Genomic DNA, 19,432 nt, shown 5'->3' with positions numbered 1-19,432 from the left:
TCAGCTCTGGGGAGGCCACAGCTTGAGTCCTGTGTCCAGTTCTGGGCCCCTCAGCCCCTCAGGAAGGAGCTTGAGGTGCTGGAGCAGGTCCAGAGAAGAGCAAGGAGGCTGTGAAGGGATCCAGCAGAATTGCTGTGAGGAAGGGCTGAGGGAGCTGGGGGTGTTGAGGCTGGAGAAGAGGAGGCTCAGGGGAGACCTCATCACTCTCTGCAACTCCCTGAAAGGAGGTTGGAGCCAGGGGGGGGTTGGGCTCTTTTCCCAGGCAACTCTCAGCAAGACAAGAGGGCAGGGTCTCAAGTTGTGCCAGGGGAGGTTTAGGTTGGAGATGAGAAAGAATTTCTTTCTGGAGAGGGTGATCAGGCATTGGAATGGGCTGCCCAGGGAAGTAGTGGATTCTCCGTGTCTGGAGAGATTTCCAAAGAGCCTGGATGTGGCACTGAGTGCCATGGGCTGGGAACCACGGGGGGAGTGGAGCAAGGGTTGGACTTGATGAGCTCTGAGCTCCCTTCCAACCCAGCCCATTCTAGGATTCTATATTCCATCCCAGTTTGCCCAGTTTGTGCAAAACACACCAGGGATTGTCCAGAGGACACTGGGGACCTTTATGAACATTTTATTGCCACTCAGCTACTTTTCCCACCCCCCCTTTTCTTTGTTGTGCTTCCAGCCCATGTGTCCATCCACAGATGCCCTTGGGTCACCCATAGAGATCCCATGGGCATCCCAGAGGCCCCCAAATCCCTGTTTCTGGGGGTGGGATGGGGATGGGGTGTATCTGTGGGCCAGGTGCCATGGGCAGGATGAGGATGTGAAGGTATCAGAACCTCCAGGAAAACCCAAGCACAGCACGGGGTGGTTGTGGGGTGGGTCCTGCCACTCTGCAGAGCAAGCAAAAAGGATTTTATGCAAGCAAAGTGCCTAATTAGGCACAAACCAGGTCTGGATTAATAGAAAATGGGAGATAAAAAGGTCTTTTTTTATCCATAAGATCAGCAATAAGAGGAGGATGCTGCTGGGAAGAGCCTGGCTGATGATCCTGCTGCAAGCACCAGCTGCTGGGTGCTGCCCTGCTGCATTGCACAGCTGGGCTTTGCCTTAAACCAAGCAATTTTTAAGGCCACATCCCCTCTTTTCAGAACAAACACATAGCAGAAGACTCAAGATATCCAGGAGGGCAAAACCCAGGCAGCATGGGGGAGAATCTCCTGCCTGGAGCACGATGCAGAAGTTGCTTTGGCCACTTGCAAGAGACTGGCCCAGAATTGGGAGGGGGGAGGAAAAAAAAGAGAATTTCATAAAGATTCCCATGGTCAGAAATATTTTAATACCACCAAGTCACAGTTTTTAGTACAAACAATCAGCAAGAAAATGCATTTAAAAATCCCAACCAGCCCCTGCAGAGAAGTTAAGGCAAACTTGATATTAAAACCATAAAAACTTTCTTCTACACAACACTGTGCTCTTGGCAGAAAAAATACCTTTTGGATGGATTGATTGATTCTTTTTTTTTTTTTTAAAGCATGAGTTTTCCTTTTCAATCCTCACTGCAGTAGCTTTTGGTGTGTGTTTTTTGGGAGGGGAAGCCCAGCCGTTGGGTTCAGCCACCCAAGCACCAGTTGGGGGAAGCCAGACTAAAAGCACTGCTCTCCCCTGATGGGTGAAGAGATTTTTACAGGGGGTCTGCAATTTAAAAGAGAGAGAGAGGGTTGTTAGTCCCACATCAGAGAGAGAGAAATCACACCCTCTGGCCCAAAATAGCATTGCTTCTCCTGCAGCGTGGAGCAGGACCCAAAACATGGGAATAAAATAAAATATAAAATAATAAAGTTAAGCTAAAGTTTAAAATCAGCTACTGCAGCTAGTTGGGATTATAATATAATATAATACAATAATACAGTTTTGGTAATCAAACTCGCTGGATCATTTCCAGTTGGTTCTTTGGTTTTTTTCTGCATGTTATCTGACACAGCACATGGATAGACAGATACGGGGAGGTTTAGGGGGGGATAGAGATGAAATAGGTTTGCTGGTGTTGGAGGAGCAGTTAGTAGTGGTCAAAATGAGTTACAAAAGGAGACAATTAGCAGGTTGGTGTTTGAAGCTTTCCCTGCCTGCTCTAAGGGATCCCATGGGGGGAAGGAGGGGAGCAGGCAGGGAAGAGGAATTTGCACACAGCAGGAGGCACCAAAATTCAGAAGTCTGTCCATCTGCTACCTGAAACAGCAGAAATGAAAACAAACCACTGCTTTGAGTTCCAAGACCCCTTTTTGCCTGCTTTCATTTACCCAATGTTCTCTCATGCCCAATGTGTTCCCCTGCTTGACAAGGCTGCATTCTTTCTGACTGTACCTGGTGAGAAATAAGCCCAGGGCAGACTGGAGCTGGCAGAGCTCAGCTGGAGCTCAAGCAACCAGGTGGTTTCTAATTCCTCATCTGCTCTAATCAAGACTTTAATAATAATAATAATAAAAATTCTTTTGGGTAGCAGTGAGGTGGTGGTGGTGGTGGGGGACATTTGCACATCAAAAGCAGGGCACAGGCTGGGTCTGGTGGCCATCAGGGGAACACCAAGTGTAGGCTTCACCTCCCTCTTCCTCCCAAAAATAAGGCTGCAGGATGCAAAGGTGAGGGGGTGCAGCACCCCCCAGGAACTGGCACCTCCCTGCTGCTGCCTGCACTCTCCAGCACCTGGGGGACAGGCAGAGGTGGCACTGCCACCCCCAGCCCAGCCACCCCAGGGGGACAATCCCTCTGGCTAGAAGGAGCCTGGCAATGATGGATATGGGAGCTGTGACCCCCTCCAACCCCCCTGCTTTTAGAGGATGGTGCTGCAAATGGCACTGGAGCTTGGAAGATGATGAGGAGAGGGAAGATCTCCTGGGGCATCCAGGGACCACGCAGTGTGGGGGTGCCAGGGTGTTGCCTGGTTTTAGGAGAAGAGAGAGGTGTTGGGATGCAGGAGGGGTGGGATCAAACGTACTCCCGAGCCGTGGGGGGCTGTGACTGCTGGTAGTACTGGTGGCCTTGTCGGTCCTTGGTGGGGCAGGAGCAGCACAGGAGGGCCCCCCCCAGCATGGTGAGGCTGGCAGCCCCCCAGCCAATAAAGAGAGCTGAGCCAAATTCATACCTGCAGAGAGAGAGAGGAGGCAGCATCAGGGAGGGCAGGAAAGGCAGAGGTGCAAAGTGAGATGGGCACAGGGATGCTCCAAGCCCTGATGGGTGACATCAAGGTGGGTGTTGGGTGTCTTCTCTCTTGCCATACCCATCTTTCATGCTGTCCAGATCTTCCCTAAGCTTTCACCATCCCTTGGGCTGAAAACCCATGCAAGTGCTCTTACTGTCTCCCAGAACAAGGCTGTGGTACCAGCTCAAGCTTTTACATTGGGAAGACCTCCTGCAATGTGGCAGCTGGCAGGAGGTGTAGGTACATCTGCCCACAACCCCATGAGCTGCCAAAATGGGCAAGAGAAGGTCCTGCAGGAGGCACAGGGAGAAGCTGGGATTCAGATAAAGAGCATCCCCTGAGCTGGGCTCTTACCTGGCGTTGATGGGGACAGTGCTCTCTCTGAAGAACTCGTAAGTCACCTGTGTTGCATACAAGGACACGGCAGCCAATGTGCACAGACCTGGACATCAAACATTAAACATCAACAATACCCAGTCCACCACTAAATCAGCTCCTCACCTATTTTTTTTTTTTTTTTAGGAGGTGTTTGAGGTGCAAGGGCTGGAGCTGCCTTACCACAGAGGACGAAGAGGATCCCACCAGCAACAGCGATGCGGCTCTTGGTAACAGGATCCTCCTCACCAACTTTGGTGCATTTCATGCCCACCACGCTGACAATGATACCAAAGAAGCCCAGGAGCAGAGAAATCACCATGAGAGCCCGGGAGGTCTGGATGTGAACTGTAAGGGGTGGGAAGAAAAGCTGCTAGCCAGCAGAGCCAGCCTCTCCCAAAGCAAGGTCACCTTGTCCTGCCCTGGGGATGAACTTGTCCTTAACCCTGTCCTGGCTGCCTGGCTCCTGTGTCACTGGTGGGATCCCCACACTGCTGGGGAGACCTCAGCTCAGGGAACAGGTCCCCAAACCTCAGCTCATCCTCAAACCACACTCATCCTCACCAGGGATACAGGATGGTAACTGCCTTGCCTGCAGCCACACCACAGACCCCAAATGCCACCTGGGTGATGCACAGCCCGGGGTTTTAAGATGTCCCCGTGGGGCACTGCAGATCCACAAAGGTGGTGGCCACCCTGGAGATAAAAACTGTGGGGGCCAGCGTGGGTCTCAGGCACACAAAGGGACTCAAAGCAACGGAGACAAGAGGGATCCAGACCCGGCAGGGGTTGGTCAGGGAGGGCTCAGACACAGGAGAAGAGGGGAGAGGCTTGGATTCCTATTGCATCTCAGATCAGTGGGGTGAGAAAGGGGAGAGGGGGGGGATCCAGACCCTTTCGAGGGGGCTCAGGTGCATTAGGGGCTCTCAGACCCCTGGCTCGGGGAGTGCAAGAAGGGCTCAGACCCTCAGAGGGTTCTGGACCAGCGGAGGGACGAGGGGAGCTAAGACCCCAAGGGGACACCGGGACCTGGAGGAGCTGTTGGGGGGTGTCAGATCGCTGGAGGGGCTCAGCCCCACAAGAGGCTGGCTCAGACCCACGGAGGACTCAGCCCCAAGGGGCTAGGGCGGTGGAATCAACCTCATCGCGGGCTCAGACCCATCCGGAGGGGCTCAGACCCAGAGGGGCTCAGACCCGCAGGGGGCAAGGGGCGGTTCGGAACCTCCGGGGAGCTGAGACGGGATCTCTGCCCTAAGGAAAGATGCGGGGCTCGTCCCCACTGATCCCTTTCCCCCCCCCCCATTCCCCTCCCCGTACCCACCGTCGAGGGAGAGGAGCGAGTCGTGCAGGCGACACTGGACCTGCCCGGTACTCTGTGCAGCGCAGCTCATCCACAGTCCCTCGTGGAGTCCCACGGCCGTGATGATGGCATCCCCCGCGTACGAGCTTTGCCTCCACTGCGGCAGCACGGCCGCGGCCAGCGCCGACACCCACCCGCCCAGCCCCGCCACGTACCCCGCCAGCTCCCGCACCCCGCCGCCCATCGCCGCCTCACGCCGGCAACCGCTGCCCCGCACCCGGCCCGGTTCGGCCCGGCCCCGCCCCAGGGGAGGTGCAGGGGGGTCCCGGGAGGGGGAATTGGCCCCCAAAGGGGGGGTGGGTGGGAGCACGGAGGGGTGGAAAGAGCGTGCGGGAGTTGGGTGCTGTGACCGTCGTGGGGTGCGTGTAGATTTGGGTCCCGCGTGGGAGATGTGGGGGGGTGGAATTTAGGGCTTGGGGGTGGGGGGTGGAATTTGTGTTGTGAGGGGGGAGTTTGGGTTCTGAGGGAGGGATTTGTGTTGTGAGGGGGGGAATTCATGTTCTGAGGGAGGAATCTGTGTTCCGAGGGGGGAACTTGGGATCCAGGCGTGGGTGGGTTTGTGTGGCCTGGGGAGGAGATGTGGGGCCTGGGTGGGGTGTTTGGGGGCTGAGGGATTGGGTTGTGTGTGTGTGTGTAATTGGATTACACAAGGAGGGGGGATTTGGGTCCTGGGTATGGAGATTTGGGTCCAAGGTGGGAGATTTGGGGCCTGAGAGGGGGAAGATCTAGGGTGGTGTTGGGGGAAAAGGAGCAGGGTGCTGGGGGGAAGGGTGTGGGATTTGGGGCCTGAAGAGGCAAAGATTTGGGTTTATGGGGAAATATTTGGGGATGGGAGGGGGGTGGTAAGAGAGTTTTGGATCTGGGGCAGAGTGATTTGGGGCCAGGATGGGAGATTTGAATCCTAGAGGAAGAATTGGGTCTTGAAGGGACTATTGGAAGCGTGGGGGGTGTTTGGGTCTTGAGGGAGATGGGGACACCCTAAGTGACAGTGGAGGAAAATGGGGATGCCCAGGGGAGGCAGGGAGGAGGTGAGCCCCTACCCCACCTCTAACCCATTGCACTGCTGATGGGGGGCACAAGGACAGCTCTTCCAGCTGCAGAGACTCTGGGATTAGCTCCAGGAATTCAGCCCAGGAGCAGGGAAGAGGATTTTGCCCCCCTTCCCAGCCTGACCTTTTTTCCCTGCAGGGGAGGGGGATCCTGGCACACCCCAATGGCCCCAACAAGAGCTGGCATTGAAGGCAGCATCACCCCACAAGTGGGGGGCGTGGGGGGTGACACGTGCCACTGCTTGGGTGACAAAATGCAGGTGGCAGCCCCAGGACCTGGCAATGGTTAACTGCCCCAGCTCATCAGCAGTCTGCTCACGTTTGGGGCCAGCCAGCAGGATGGGGGGTGACCACCAGAATGGGACCATCCACACATCCATCCTGGAGAAACCACCTCCCAGGACCCCCCTCTCCCACCCCCATGCTGGGCAGGACCTGCCCTCTGCCCTCTCCAAACATTATGGGGGTGCCTGGCCCCCCAGCACGGGGCAGGATTTATGTCCTCACATTCCCTGGATGGTTATGGTAATGGCTGGGGCTGGACAAGCACAGGAACAATTCAGTGCCCTGTTCCAGGGGTGCCACTCTGCTCAATGTGCTTCTTGTTCAAGGACAGTTTTCCCCTCCTCCCCACAACAGTGGGTCCCTTCCCACGCTGCAAAAGTGGGGTCCAAGGGATGCTGTGGGTCTTAGCAGGGATTGCATTGTCCCTGCCAGAAATCCCCTGGCTCCCATGGGACCTGTTGGCACCTTTGAAAAGTTCCCCTCATCCCCAGCAAACACCTTCCTGAGGTTGCAGGGCTCCAACATGTTGGGGTAAATGTTTAGAAGGCAGGAAGGATGCATCTCAGCGCTGGATGACAGCCAAGGTTTGGCAGGGACAGAAGGCTCCAGGCCATGAGTGAGCAAGGGAGAGCTCAGGAGGGAAAAAAAAAGAGGGGAAAAAAAAAAAAAAAAAGCCTTTATTCACCCATTTTCTGCAGAAGGCACTTAAATAGCAGCAGTTTCAGCCGAGTGGAAAGGCACGTGTCTGCTACCATAGCACTGGGTCCTCACCCCTGAAAAAGCATCCAAAAGTCCCCCCTGGCAGCCCCCCTGAGCCACTGTGACAGCCCCAAGTCAGGTCCACAGCAGGATGCTGGGTGGTGTGGGACATCCCCCACCTCCCCATCCTACTCAGGGGTGGAGGGGGGGGGTTCAGTCCAACAGCCAAAGGGCTGAGCAGCCTGACACCACCACACTGGTGTCACTGGTCCTGGCAGGGACATCACAACCCCTGTGGGAAGTCACAGCTCATCCTTCCCCACCGCAGTGGCAGCTGGTGGCTCTTGCTCTGGCTCTTGCAGCAAATCCCTCTCCTCCGGGCCAAAAAGCATCTTCACCAGGTCATCTGCCTGCACACGCTCCTGGGGGGCAGACCCGGGGGGATAAGTGTGGGGATTGTCCCCCAAAAAACCACCCCCCAGCACCCAGGGAGGAGGGAGCTTACCCGCTCCCTGTGCCGGGGATCCAGGGTGAACCAGAGGGCGATGGCACAGCGCTGGCCTTTGGTCACAGCTTTCACCCCGTGGGGGTTCTCTGAGCCCGAGGAGAAGCCCACAGCACGGCCACACTGGGGATGAACCTCAGCCTGTGATGGAGGGGAGACCCTGCTCAGGGTAAATGGGTTCCCCTCCACCCAATTTGTCCCCTGCAGTGGCACCAAGGGCTTTCACACAGTCACACAGAATTATCCTGGTTGGAAAAGACCTTTATGATGGTCAAGTCCAACCATTAACCCAATTCTGCTGAGTCTGCTACTAAACAATGTCCCCCAGCACATCTACATGGCTTTGAAACAGCTCCAGGAATGGTGAGTTAATCACCTCCCTGGGCACTTACTGCAGTGCTTAATAACCCTTTCAGTGAAGAAGTTTCTTCTAATATGCAATCTAAACTCCCCTGGCACAACCTGAGGCTAGCTGCTCCTGTCACCAGGGAAAAGAGACCAACTTGTGCTCCCTCCAACCTCCTCTCAAGCACTTGCAGACAGCCAGGTGTCCCCTCAGCCTCCTTTGCCCCAGGTCCCTCAACCTTTCCTTGTAGGATTTCTGCTCCAGCCCCTTCCCCAGCTCCATTCCCTTCTCTGGACACTCTCCATACCCTCAATCTCCTTCTGCTCCTGAGAAGCCCAGAACTGACCCCCCCAGTGACAAGGGGACCATCCCTGCCCTGGCTCCTGCTGGCCACCCCAGTGCTGACACAAGCCAGGATGCTGGTGGCCTTTTTGGCCACCTGGGCACACGCTGGCTCATCTTCAGACACTCAATACTCCCAGGTCCTTTTCTGCTGGGTACCTTCTAGCCACTCCTCCCCAAGCCTGGGGTTGTTGTGGCCCAAGTCCAGGACCCAACACTTGTTGGATGAGCTTCATACAACGTTGCCTTAGCCCATGGCTCACAAGAACAGGGCCAGCAGGCAGGAGCTGGGCTCTGTGCTGAAGATAAATCCTAAATCCTCAAGGAGCTGAGCTACTTACAGTCTCAGTCTTGGCATCCAGCTCGGTGAAGTAGAAAGCTCCTCCTTCAAAGTCCCCGTTGAGGTAGAGGATGGCACTAAAGGAAGCCATGAACAAGCAGAGGTGACAACCACCCCCCCTAGGGCAGAGCTCCAGAGAGCTGGGAGCTCCATGGGAAGAGCCAGATGCAGGAGGTCCAGTTTTGGTTGTCCTCCCACCCTGCTCCTCCCAAGCCAGGTGCCACCAAACCCTCTGACAGACACCACCAGTACCTGTAATCCCGGAAAGTGTAGGCTGGAGGTTCCTTCACACACACCAGGGCCTCTGCATTGAGGATGCAGTTGTCCACATGCACCTCATGACTGTTGTCACTCCGTCCTTCTTGCTTCTCTAGGGTGCAACAAGACCTGGCACATCAGAACCCTTTTGCCCCAGCAGGACCAGGGACTGTCCCCAAGCACCATGGGTTTGGTGGTGACAAGAAAGTCCCTGTAACATAAAGCCTTTCCACTCCCATGGACCATGAGAGGCCATTTTGGGGGGCACAAGCCTGTTGTCCTGTGCCATGGCATCTCCATGGCTCTCCAGTTACAGACTCCCACAGCACCCAATTCCAACTGCTTCTGGGTGCTGGAACCTGGTACAGCACCAAGCCACCCTACTCCATTGGAGGCAACCAACAAACTGGGCTTTGGAACGAGCTCCCCAACACCTTCCCTCTGGGAAAAGGAGCAGGTCAGGGAGCAGCAAGGAGGTCGCCAGCTGCAGGAGAGGACCCAGAGAGGACAAGAGGCTGCAGGAGCTTTGGTCCTCCTGGGGTTGTGTTCCTCTGAGCCATGCTCACCATCAATAGCTGTGCGGCACACCAGGTGGGAGTAGGAGAAGTGGAGTGGGACCTCCAGACGGAAGTAGGACTCCATCATGTGCCTCACTTTCTCTGTCACGTTGTAGTAGAGGTAGGCACTTTGCAGGGGCACCTTGCCCTCCTGGCCCAGCTGTGGCAGACAGATGTGGAGCAGGCTCAGCCCTGGGCTTGGCCAAGCAGCTGCCTGCCTTCAAACCACCCCACCTTCTCCTCCACAGCTTCTTGTATCCCCCCTTCCTACAGCCCCCCTAACCTTGAGGGCCTTGAGGACAGTCACACCATGAAAGGTTTCGCTGGGGGTGTGAGGAGATGTCTTCCCACGATAGCCATCCCCAGCTGAGGCAGCTGCCTGCAAAACCCAGACAGCATCACTGCTCTGACTTCTGAGCCTCAGCATGGGACCCTCCAGCATCCCCCACCCCATCTCTGCCCCCATGCTCACATTGGAGAGTTTCTGCAGCTCTTGGCACTCCTCACTGGAAAGGACCCCGTCCACCACGACGCGCTGGGAGCCGTTCAGGGCCTTGGAATTCATGGTGACACTTGCTCCTTCGTACACCAAGGGGCCACCTGTGGCACAAAGAGGAGCAGAAGGACAGAGGGATGGGTGCTGCCAGCCTTGGGGCACAGGGCTGGAGGAAGCTGTGTGCTCCTGCCACCACCCGTGTCCGCGAGTCGGCAGCAGGGACTTGGAGGTCCCCATCCCACTTTCCCCACTGGCCCTCTCTACCTTCTCGGATGAGTTTGCTGAGATCAGCAGACTCCTTGGCTTTCTCCTCCACCAGTGTCTCAATCTCCTTCATCAGGTTGCCAATCTCCTCCGAGATGCGCGCCGCCGTCTCCCGCTCCGCCCTGGGCACGTGTCAGCCATCAGCTCCACCACCCCCCTGCCTCCACATTGGGAATGAGAGACACCAGCACGAGGGCAGGACGAGCTGTCCCCAGAGGCTGGTGACAAAGCCCAAGGCTGGAGAGTCACCTCAATGCAGCCCTCATCCTGCCCTGCTCAGGATGACCTACCCGTTCCCGTTACCCCAAGGGCTGATGGGGAGCACGTTTCTGCTCTCCAGCAACATCTCCCAGCCCCAACACCAAAAACTCTCCCTGGCAGCGTGGAGGAGGAGTATCCCCCATCAATCCCCCCCCCCCACGGGGTAGGCTTGGGAGAGGACTCACTTCTGTTTCTCTTGCAGTCTCTTTGGTATCACCTCTTTGGGTGTCCAGGTGTCCTGCAGCCAGAAGAACAACATCATCAGGAGCTGGATCAGGGTCTGGCTGGGACACAGACCCCCTCATATCCTTTCTACATGGCCACTGTGTTCAGCTGTTCCAGCACCACTCACTGGGTCCACAAAGGGGATGCCAAAGACGTCGTAGCTGAAGAAGAGCAGCTCCTTCTCCATCAGGCTTCGTTGGAGGTACACCTGGATCTCCTGGGGTGGGGGGCAGAGGGACAGGGTGAAGGCTTGGCACAGGGGCTCTAGAAAGACCCTGAGCAAGAACAGGAGGCAGCAGGGTTTACATCACTCCTGCAGTCCTTGCTCCAGACCCACAGCCCTGGATTTCTGGCCCCTCTGGCAGCTGGGAAGCAAATGGCTTTCCCCATCCTGCACAAAGTTCCCTGTCCCGTGTGGATGAGCCCTGGTGAGAGGATGGGGGGAGACAGAGGCACAGGTACATCCCTCCTGCATGAAGGACCCTTCCCTGGTCCACCTGACATGGGTCAGAGATCTCTATGCCCGCCTCCCAGCACCCAGGCAGAACTCAAGCATCATCACTGTGTGATTTTGAAACCAAATCTTCTCTTTTTTAAGCAATTTCACTTTCGTTGGGGCAGTCTGGAACAGAGGTCTGCTCAGGTTCTTCTAACAAGTCTGACCTCTCCCACAGGACTGGTCCATTTGTGCTGGTCCATCAGGACTTCACTTGGCCAAAGATACTTAGCCCATGATATTTTTCAGTCTCTCAGCTATTTTCCAGCTTGTTGGTCTCAGATGCATCCATTCCTCTCCACCCTGCTATCAGGGGGTGGCTGGACTCAAGTAGACCCCAAAACCTCTGCAAAGGTGACGAGACCCAGGAGGGGAGAAGATGTCCCTGAAACAGCTCATCCCAGTGGGCTGCTCACCTCTCGGGGCTGGATAGGTCCTGCCAGGTTTTCCCCTAAGACAGCAGTGTAATAGGCCAAATTCTGGTTCATCACCTCATCGTTTGGGAAGAAGAGCAAATAGGTTTTGGTGCACTCAATGGCTTTTTCGTAATTTCCACCTGCAAAGAGAAACAGGACTTTTATGGCCTGTCCATAGGACATGGAGAAAACATGGACATGGAGGAGAAACAAGAAAGCACTCATTTTCCAAAGAGTCACCCAAGTAGGGCAGATACCCCAGAACAACTATTGCCACAAAGGCAAAACTAATTCTCCACCTCTGTTCTGCACTTGTGAGACCCCCACCTCAAATACTGCATCCAGTTCTGGTGTCTTCACCATAAGAAAGTCACAGATCTGCTGGAACGAGTCCAGAGGAGGGCCACAAAGAAATTTTTAAGGTGAGGGTGGTGAGACATTGGTGCAGGTTGCCCAGAGAAGTTGTGGAAGTGTTCAAGGCCAGGTTGGATGGGGCTTGGACAACCTGGACTGGTGGGAGGTGTCCCTGCATCTTGGGCTGGACTACGTGGGGTCTGAAGGTCCCTTTAAACTCAAGGATTTCTGCTTGTGAAGAACAGCCCATGCAGATCATAGAATCCTAGAATGGGCTGGGTTGGAAGGGAGCTCAGAGCTCATCAAGTCCAACCCTTGCTCCACTCCCCCCGTGGTTCCCAGCCCATGGCACTCAGTGCCACATCCAGGCTCTTTGGAAATCTCTCCAGACACGGAGAATCCACTACTTCCCTGGGCAGCCCATTCCAATGCCTGATCACCCTCTCCAGAAAGAAATTCTTTCTCATCTCCAACCTAAACCTCCCCTGGCACAACTTGAGACCCTGCCCTCTTGTCTTGTTGAAAGTCGTCTGGCAAAAGAGCCCAACCCTCCCCTGGCTACAGATCATGCTGTCCAGCACCAGTGGAGGACAGGGCAATGAGCTACTTACTGTTGTAGTAGGCAAACTGGAGGTAGTTGAAGTGTGAGGGCAAAAAATCCTCCAAGGGTTTCTCCCGTCCAGGCTGGGAGGCCAGCTCTGTAACACATCCCTGCTTGCAGCTGAGTACCTGCATGTAGTGATCTGGTGGAGAAAAACCCCATATCATTGCTCGTGGTAATCCAAAGGGTGGTGAACAGACCCCTGTGGGGTCTCTGACTCCAACCCTCCTTGCTGCAGGCCTGCTGTTAGCTTTTTGGTGGTGGAAACCCTCCAGGATGGTGGTTGCCTATCTCTGTGTGATTGGTGGTGGGGCTGTGTGGCTCCCTGGGGACAGATTGGCCATCCTAGCCTCCCCCCTTGTGTCCTAGTGATCCACGTGTCCTGTTCCTCCACATCCCTCTGGAATTTGGGGGGATTCCTGGGCATCACCCCAAGTGCTGAGAGTGGACAAACACCTACTGCCACTCACTGGTCACTCTCCTCCTCGTGAAACCCAGGATGGTGTTTGCTGTCCTGGGAAATCCACCACTCTCCAGGACTTTGGGGACAACCACCTCCCAGGGTTGTCTCCAGCTCTTGGGAAAGGCCACAGCATGCACAACACCCACCTGTGATGGCCTGGAAAAGGTCAGCGTTGTACTCCAGGTAGTTGTAGCCCTCGTAGTCATAGGGTCCCTCACAAAGTGCACGACACTCAGCATCTGCCACAAAATACTCCTCCAGTGCCTTCTCCAGGTGCAGGATGGCAGCAGCTGGCTGCTCCTCCGTGTAAAACCTGACACCCAGCCGAAACTCACTCTGTGGAGAGATGAGGAATGAGGAGGGGGCTCCTCAACGTCCCACTCCATGTGGTGGGGCACCCAGGGTACTCTGTCCTCACAGGTTGGGGATGGATCTCCAGCACCACCATGGCACCCTCACGAGTTCACCAAGCTGTGGTGTGACCCCCCCCCCTAGGTCCAGCAGCGGAGGAGAAGTTTGGGGGTCTCACCAGGTGGGGTTTGGCTTCCAGGTCGGTGAAATCCTCCTCGAGGACCCCGGCCATGGCTTGGTAATACTCCAGGTTCTGCCTCATCTCCTGGTGCCCGGGGTTGGCCACATAGAACGTGTGCGCGGCCGCGGCTGCCTGCGCTGCCCGGTTCATCTGCAGGGGGGACAGAGGGCTGAGCCCGGAGGTTGGACCGGGGACCCGCAGCCGGGACGGGGGCGGCGACGGGGGCGGCTCCGGCGAGCTCCTACGTGGCACTGCGGGAGGGGGGGACGGGCAGGGCCCGGGGGCCGCCGGCCGGCACCCCCCACCCCGCCGGACAGGGCAGCCGGACCTCCCGGGACACCCCCGGTATCGCCCCAGCCCGGTTCTCCCAGTTGTCCCCCTCCTCCCCGGGGATCCCTGCGGGCATCGCACCCATCTCGGATGCCGGTCCCGTTCTATTCCCGCGGCAGCTGCCGATCCCGCAACCCCCGGTCCCGCACCTTGAAATAGGCGACCTGGAGGTAGTTGTAAGGGCTGCGCTTGCTGAACTCGAGGTCCAGCTCGTCTGCCAGCCGGTACCGGGAGGGCGCGGGGGGCCCGCAGTCCCGCAGGCAGGCGGCACGGCGCAGGAGCCCGCGGAAGAAGAGCAGATCGCGGAGCACCGGTTCGAGATGCGGAACCTCTCCCTCCGCTGGCCCAGCCGTGGCGTTAGCGCAGAGCAGGCGGCACCGCACCAACCGGGACCGCACGGCCGCCCGCGCCCGGAGCGCCCGCTCCATCTGCAGCACCACTGCGGGCCAGTCGCCCCGCGTGTAGGCCTCGGCACCGGCGGCGAACAGAGCGTCCGGCGGCTGGGCCGGCAGCGGCGGATCATCCGGTACCGGCCCCGGTGGCGTCGCCGCCCGCGCCAGCAGCGCCAGGAGCAGCAGCAGCAGCACCGGGATCCCCGCAGTCCCGGCGGTCCCCGCCATCTCCAGCCCGGGGGCCGCTCCCGCACCCGCCCCTCCCGCAACCGGCACCGAGCGCCCCGCCCACCCTGCGGGTCCGACAGCCAATCAGCACCCAGAGCGGCCCCGCCCCGCGGCGGAAGCTCCGCCCCCACCGGACGGAAAGGGCGGGACCGGCGGGGCGGGTGATGGCGGCGGAGGGGGAAGCGGGGCCCGGTGCGGCAGCGGGACTGGCCCTGGTGGAGGGCAGCTCAGGCCGGGCTGCCCGCGTCGGGGACCCCGGGGATCTGGTGGCCCTGGCCCGGCAGGTGCAGCAGGTGAGGGTCGGGATCCGGCGGCGGGACCGTGGAGATAAGGCCGGCACACGTTGGCCCGCTCCCGTGCCCGGTGTCCCGCTCCCGTGCCCGGTGTCCCGCTCCCGTGCCCGGTGTCCCGCTCCCGTGCCCGGTGTCCCGCTGCCGTACCCGGTCTACCGCTCCCGTACCCGGTCTACCGCTCCCGTACCCGGTCTACCGCTCCCGTGCCCGGTATCCCGCTCCCGTACCCGCTGTCCCGCTGCCGTACTCGGTATCCCGGTGTCCCGCTGCCGTGCCCGGTCTACCGCTCCCTCCCGGTAGTTGCCGGGACCTTCGTAGCCGGAGGCGGCCGCGGTGCCTCTCGACACGTTCTGGCGTCCCTTGGTGTCTGTCCCGGTGTCCCGGTTTCCCAGCCCGTCCCCCTGTTCCCTGTCTCCTCCCGTCGCACCTCAGTGCCTCCCTCCAGTGATTCCTACAACACCCCACTAAGCTCCCAGTCATCCCAGTACACCTCCCAGCACGTCCCACTGCTTTTACTCCAGCGCACTGTGCCCTGCCACTCGCTCTCCCAGTCCATCCCAGCATCTTGTTCCTTCTTCAGTGATTCCCAGTCCAATCCAGTGCATCCCACCTCCAGTGTGTCCCCCGGAGCTTCTCAGCCCACCTAAATGCTTCCCTTAAAACCTCCTGCCTCCTCCCAGTGCCTCCCAGTGCCTCCTGCTGGCCTTTTCCACTGCTCTCCAGTTTCTTTCAATTCCAGCTCCCTGTTCTATGGCTGCCCCCCTCGCTGCTGGGGGTACCAGGGCAGCTCCCACCCCACCAAGGGCCCCCTTAAAGCCTGGATTGAGGCCATGGGTGCCTCTCCCCCAGCCCAGGAGGGTCCCAAGGCTCACGTCCCTTCCCCTCCTGGCCCAGCCTCCTTGTTCCTTGCAGGCAGACGACTTCATCCGTGCCAATGCCTGCAACAAGCTGGCTGTCATTGCCCAGCAGATCCAGTACCTCCAGGAGCAGGCACGGAAGGTGAGGATGGGTGGGAGAGCTGGGAGCTTCTTGCCTTGAGCTTGCATTGTGGGGGGAGATGGGTGTCTGTGCCTGCACTGCCTGGCATTTGGGTGCAGATGTGGCCTGGGTGCAGCCATAGCCAGGAGCCACGTGGAGAAGATTCAGTGGGGAAATAATGAGGGTTTATTTTCTGGTGTTATAGAATCCTAGAATGGGCTGGGTTGGAAGGGACCTCAGAGCTCATCAAGTCCAACCCTTGCTCCACTCCCCCCGTGGTTCCCAGCCCATGGCACTCAGTGCCACATCCAGGCTCTTTGGAAATCTCTCCAGACACGGAGAATCCACTACTTCCCTGGGCAGCCCATTCCAATGCCTGATCACCCTCTCCAGAAAGAAATTCTTTCTCATCTCCAACCTAAACCTCCCCTGGCACAACTTGAGACCCTGCCCTCTTGTCTTGCTGAGAGTTGCCTGGGAAAAGAGCCCAACCCCCCCCTGGCTCCAACCTCCTTTCAGGGAGTTGCAGAGAGTGAAGGTGGAGGAGGGAAGGCAGGCAGTGGAAATCAGCTTCAGTGTTGGGAATGACAGAGGGATGATGGATTTGGGGACAGGTCAGTATCGGGTGTGCGTGGTGCTCCTGGGAGCACTCAGCACAGGGCTCCTGGGGGAAGAGGAGCTGTTATCTTCAAAGCTGTTATCTTTTCAGCTTGTCCCAGCTCGTTTGCTGGAGCAGGTGGCTCTGGCAATGGGGCTCAGCTCTCCTCTCCAAGACTTCACCCTTTGGGGATGAAATCTCAGAGGCTAAATGGGAAAGGATCTGCCAGTCACTGCAACTGGTCTGCCACCAGCAAGGCCACTACGTCATGTAATTGTTAACTGGTGGAGCCAGAGCTGTGGAGCAATCAGCTGCTGGAGCTGGGAAGATGAATTCCCCTTTGTTTGCTGTCCTTTCCCTTGGGGAGCACAGCAGGGAAGTCCCCAGGGGCTGGTAGCTGTGTGTGGGGACAAGAAACAAACCCAGCATGTGGTGGGCTAAGGCACAGAGGTGAACCTGGGGCTGTGGAGAAGAAGTCCTTGGTGGTTGGTGGTATCTCCACCTCTGTGGAGGGGTGTAGGAGCTCTGATGTCCAGCTCACAGGGGAAAGTTGGTGAAAATCTCTGGAAAACAGCTGCTTCCTGGGGTAGTTGGGATGTGCCATGGGAAGCCAGACGTGCACTGAGGAGGATGGTGCCTCGTGAGTGGCTCGTGAGTGGTTTGTCAAGGGATGTGTCTTGGACCCTAGTGTGCTCTGATCTTATTAATCACGTGTGGAAATTTAAAATTTGATTTTCAGATCTTGGATGAAGCCAGCAGAGATGCTGATCTGAACCACGTGGCCTGCAACCTCGTGAAGAAGCCAGGGAACATTTACTACATGTACAGGAGGGAGAGTGGCCAGCGGTACTTCTCCATCCTGTCTCCCAAGGTGGGTGGTAACAGAAAAAACCCAAGTTTGTGGTGGTTTGGACACTTCTGGACCTCAGCTAAAGGTACCAACTCGATGTTAGCTCCTGCTGAGTTGGTGTTTGTCCTTAGTCTGAGTTCTTTGCTGGTGGCAGAGCCATATTATAATGTTCTCTCAACTCTTGGTAGGTGGTGGTCAGGAATCCCTTTGGCACATGGAGCTCAGTTCTGCCTTTCAGACCCTGCAGGACTTCTCTGGAAGTAATGAACTGCAAATAGCCCTGGGCTGCCTGGCAGTGTGGTTTTCTCAGGCACTTCAGGCCAGAGAGTGAATGAGTTTGCAGCTTGGTTCTTGGAGGTGCCCTCCTTCCAGGCCACCCATTTCCTTATCTGCAGGGTGAAGGCTTCAGAGCAAAGCACTGAGCACGTGGAGAGTTCTGTGCAGCTCAGGGGGATGCTGTAGCCTCCTGCCTCTCTGCATCAGCAGCACTGTGTCTTGTCCTGGTCTTAGACTCAGTCTTGTTAAGCCTATTTTTAGGGTAGAAAATAGGATGGTCATGTAGTTAGGACTGCTCCAAAGGTGGGATGGGCTGTCCTGCATGGGAAGAGCTTGAGGTGAAGGACAACTTCAAGGGAAAATGAGCAATGATATGAATTCTGTTCTCTTCCAGGAGTGGGGGACCAGTCCTCATGAATTTGTTGGTGCCTATAAGCTCCAGCATGACATGTCATGGACTCCGTTTGAGGAGATTGAGAGAAGAGATGCTGAGATGAAGGTTCTGGACAAGCTGCTGAGCCAGCAGGCAGCACTGCCCCCGTGTACAGAGCCCAACTTCCAGGGCTTGACCAAGTGACATCAGTGACCATCCAGGTCCCCCCTGTGCAGAGTGTTCTGCCTAAGGCAGAGCAAGGAAAGAGACCAAGAAACAAAAATGCTGATGTTGCCAGTACTTGCTCTGTGTTTGAACAAGGTTCATTCTGCATTCAGTCTTACTGGGTTTTCTAGGAATTGAATAATTTATTTCTTTGATTTATGCCAGGCTGTAGTCAGAGGCAGATATCATCAGGTGGAGTCAGTTCCAAGAGGGCTTGGGGTAAAAAGCAAACATGCTTGGGGCAGATGTGGTAACACTATAAAATATCCCCTGCCTGTCTGGCTCTGGTGTTCTGGTTGTGTCTATGTGTGGCAGGTAATGATTTCAGGGCTGGATGGTTTTCCCTCATTAAAATGTAAATATTTAGGAAGCTCTGTGGCCTGGGAAGAGCAGTCAAAACCCCACACAGGACAGTCTGTTGTGACCTTTATCTGTTGGTCTTTGCCCCAGGTGGTCCAAACCCCTGAATCTGGCACACGTTATGACCTGGAGCTCTTTCCTCTGGGAAGAACACCCTCAAATTGCCATGCAGGGCTCAGGCACTCTTCAAAAGGTGTGTGTTTCTCTGTCCTAGTGCCTTCCCCTGGGCTCTGAGTGCTTGAGCTGCCAAGATGAGACAGGAGTGTGCAGGGACACTGAATAATAATGAAAATAAATGAGAATAAGTAAATAAAAGAGAATTTTAATGAGAAAATAAATCAGTATTGAGCTCAAGTGTACCTCTGAGACAGGCCCTGTGTGGAAAGCATCCCTTTGGCTTTACCAGGTGGCATAAGGGGTTAGTAGGACAACTCCAGCCTCCTTTTCCACCAAGATAATTGGGAAGAGGCAAAGGCCAGAGGTGCTGAGATGTTCTCCCTCTGCCCAGCTTCACAGGGCTCCTCTGCACAAAGCCTGGTTTGGACTATACTGATGGAGAAGATATCCAGGTTGGGTGCTGGCATCTCAAGTCAGATCTGCTCTCATCTTCTCCTGACTTACTGACCTCCCTGGGATTATGAGGTAGTGACCTTCTGTGCTGCTCAAGGCATTTCACAGTCACATATTCACATTTCACACTCACTTAGCTGCCTCTCCACTGGTGATGTGATGGAAGGAAAATTTGTGGAAGGAAAACTGTGACCCCAAGGTCTGGGCCCACCAAGGGTGGAGGTGATGCTTCTTGGGGGAGTCCAACCAGAAGCACACTTGGGTTGGGCTTTTCTGCCTTCCAGGATGGTGGTGGTGGATGGAGTGGTGTCCTCTTCACAGCCTTTCATAGAATCCTAGAATGGGCTGGGTTGGAAGGGAGCTCAGAGCTCATCAGCTCCAACCCTTGCTCCACTCCCCCCGTGGTTCCCAGCCCATGGCACTCAGTGCCACATCCAGGCTCTTTGGAAATCTCTCCAGACACGGAGAATCCACTACTTCCCTGGGCAGCCCATTCCAATGCCTGATCACCCTCTCCAGAAAGAAATTCTTTCTCATCTCCAACCTAAACC

The 19,432-nt window shown here is 56.5% G+C and overlaps 3 protein-coding genes across 5 annotated transcripts; 1 reads left to right on the top strand and 2 right to left on the bottom strand.

Annotated features, from left to right (window-relative positions):
* Positions 1-1,469: 1,469 nt before the first annotated feature.
* On the bottom strand, positions 1,470-5,103 carry CLDN19 (claudin 19). Its single transcript, XM_030463689.1, has 5 exons — positions 4,881-5,103; positions 3,743-3,907; positions 3,539-3,626; positions 2,981-3,127; positions 1,470-1,680 (listed from the first exon to the last, which is right to left on the bottom strand). The coding sequence occupies exons 1-5, from the start codon at positions 5,101-5,103 to the stop codon at positions 1,632-1,634; spliced, it is 672 nt and encodes a 223-aa protein (XP_030319549.1). The 3' UTR covers positions 1,470-1,631.
* Positions 5,104-6,913: 1,810 nt separating this feature from the next.
* Positions 6,914-14,369, bottom strand: P3H1 (prolyl 3-hydroxylase 1). Its single transcript, XM_030463720.1, has 15 exons — positions 13,888-14,369; positions 13,406-13,558; positions 13,023-13,212; positions 12,424-12,555; positions 11,459-11,598; positions 10,674-10,763; positions 10,507-10,559; positions 10,061-10,182; positions 9,773-9,900; positions 9,584-9,679; positions 9,310-9,460; positions 8,738-8,855; positions 8,487-8,562; positions 7,458-7,598; positions 6,914-7,374 (listed from the first exon to the last, which is right to left on the bottom strand). Exons 1-15 carry the CDS (start codon positions 14,356-14,358, stop codon positions 7,255-7,257), a joined length of 2,181 nt encoding a protein of 726 aa, XP_030319580.1. The 5' UTR covers positions 14,359-14,369; the 3' UTR covers positions 6,914-7,254.
* A 151-nt stretch (positions 14,370-14,520) lies between these two features.
* Positions 14,521-18,936, top strand: C21H1orf50 (chromosome 21 C1orf50 homolog). Of its 3 annotated transcripts, XR_003988471.1 has the most exons (5): positions 14,521-14,657; positions 15,564-15,650; positions 16,967-17,098; positions 17,748-18,047; positions 18,402-18,936. XR_003988471.1 is itself a non-coding variant. In XM_030463726.1 (4 exons), exons 1-4 carry the CDS (start codon positions 14,523-14,525, stop codon positions 17,928-17,930), a joined length of 531 nt encoding a protein of 176 aa, XP_030319586.1. In that variant the 5' UTR covers positions 14,521-14,522; the 3' UTR covers positions 17,931-18,317. The 3 variants fall into 3 exon arrangements, 2 of the variants coding, with proteins under 2 accessions (XP_030319586.1, XP_030319585.1); XM_030463726.1 differs by lacking the exon at positions 18,402-18,936 and having other exon boundaries at positions 14,521-14,651; positions 17,748-18,317; XM_030463725.1 differs by lacking the exon at positions 18,402-18,936 and having other exon boundaries at positions 17,748-18,317.
* Positions 18,937-19,432: the final 496 nt, after the last annotated feature.

The sequence above is a fragment of the Calypte anna genome, chromosome 21 (assembly GCF_003957555.1).
Source record: "Calypte anna isolate BGI_N300 chromosome 21, bCalAnn1_v1.p, whole genome shotgun sequence".
Classification (NCBI taxonomy): domain Eukaryota; kingdom Metazoa; phylum Chordata; class Aves; order Apodiformes; family Trochilidae; genus Calypte; species Calypte anna.
The sequence above is the reverse complement of the archived record's forward strand: the minus strand, read 5'-3'. Positions and strand labels throughout refer to the sequence as shown.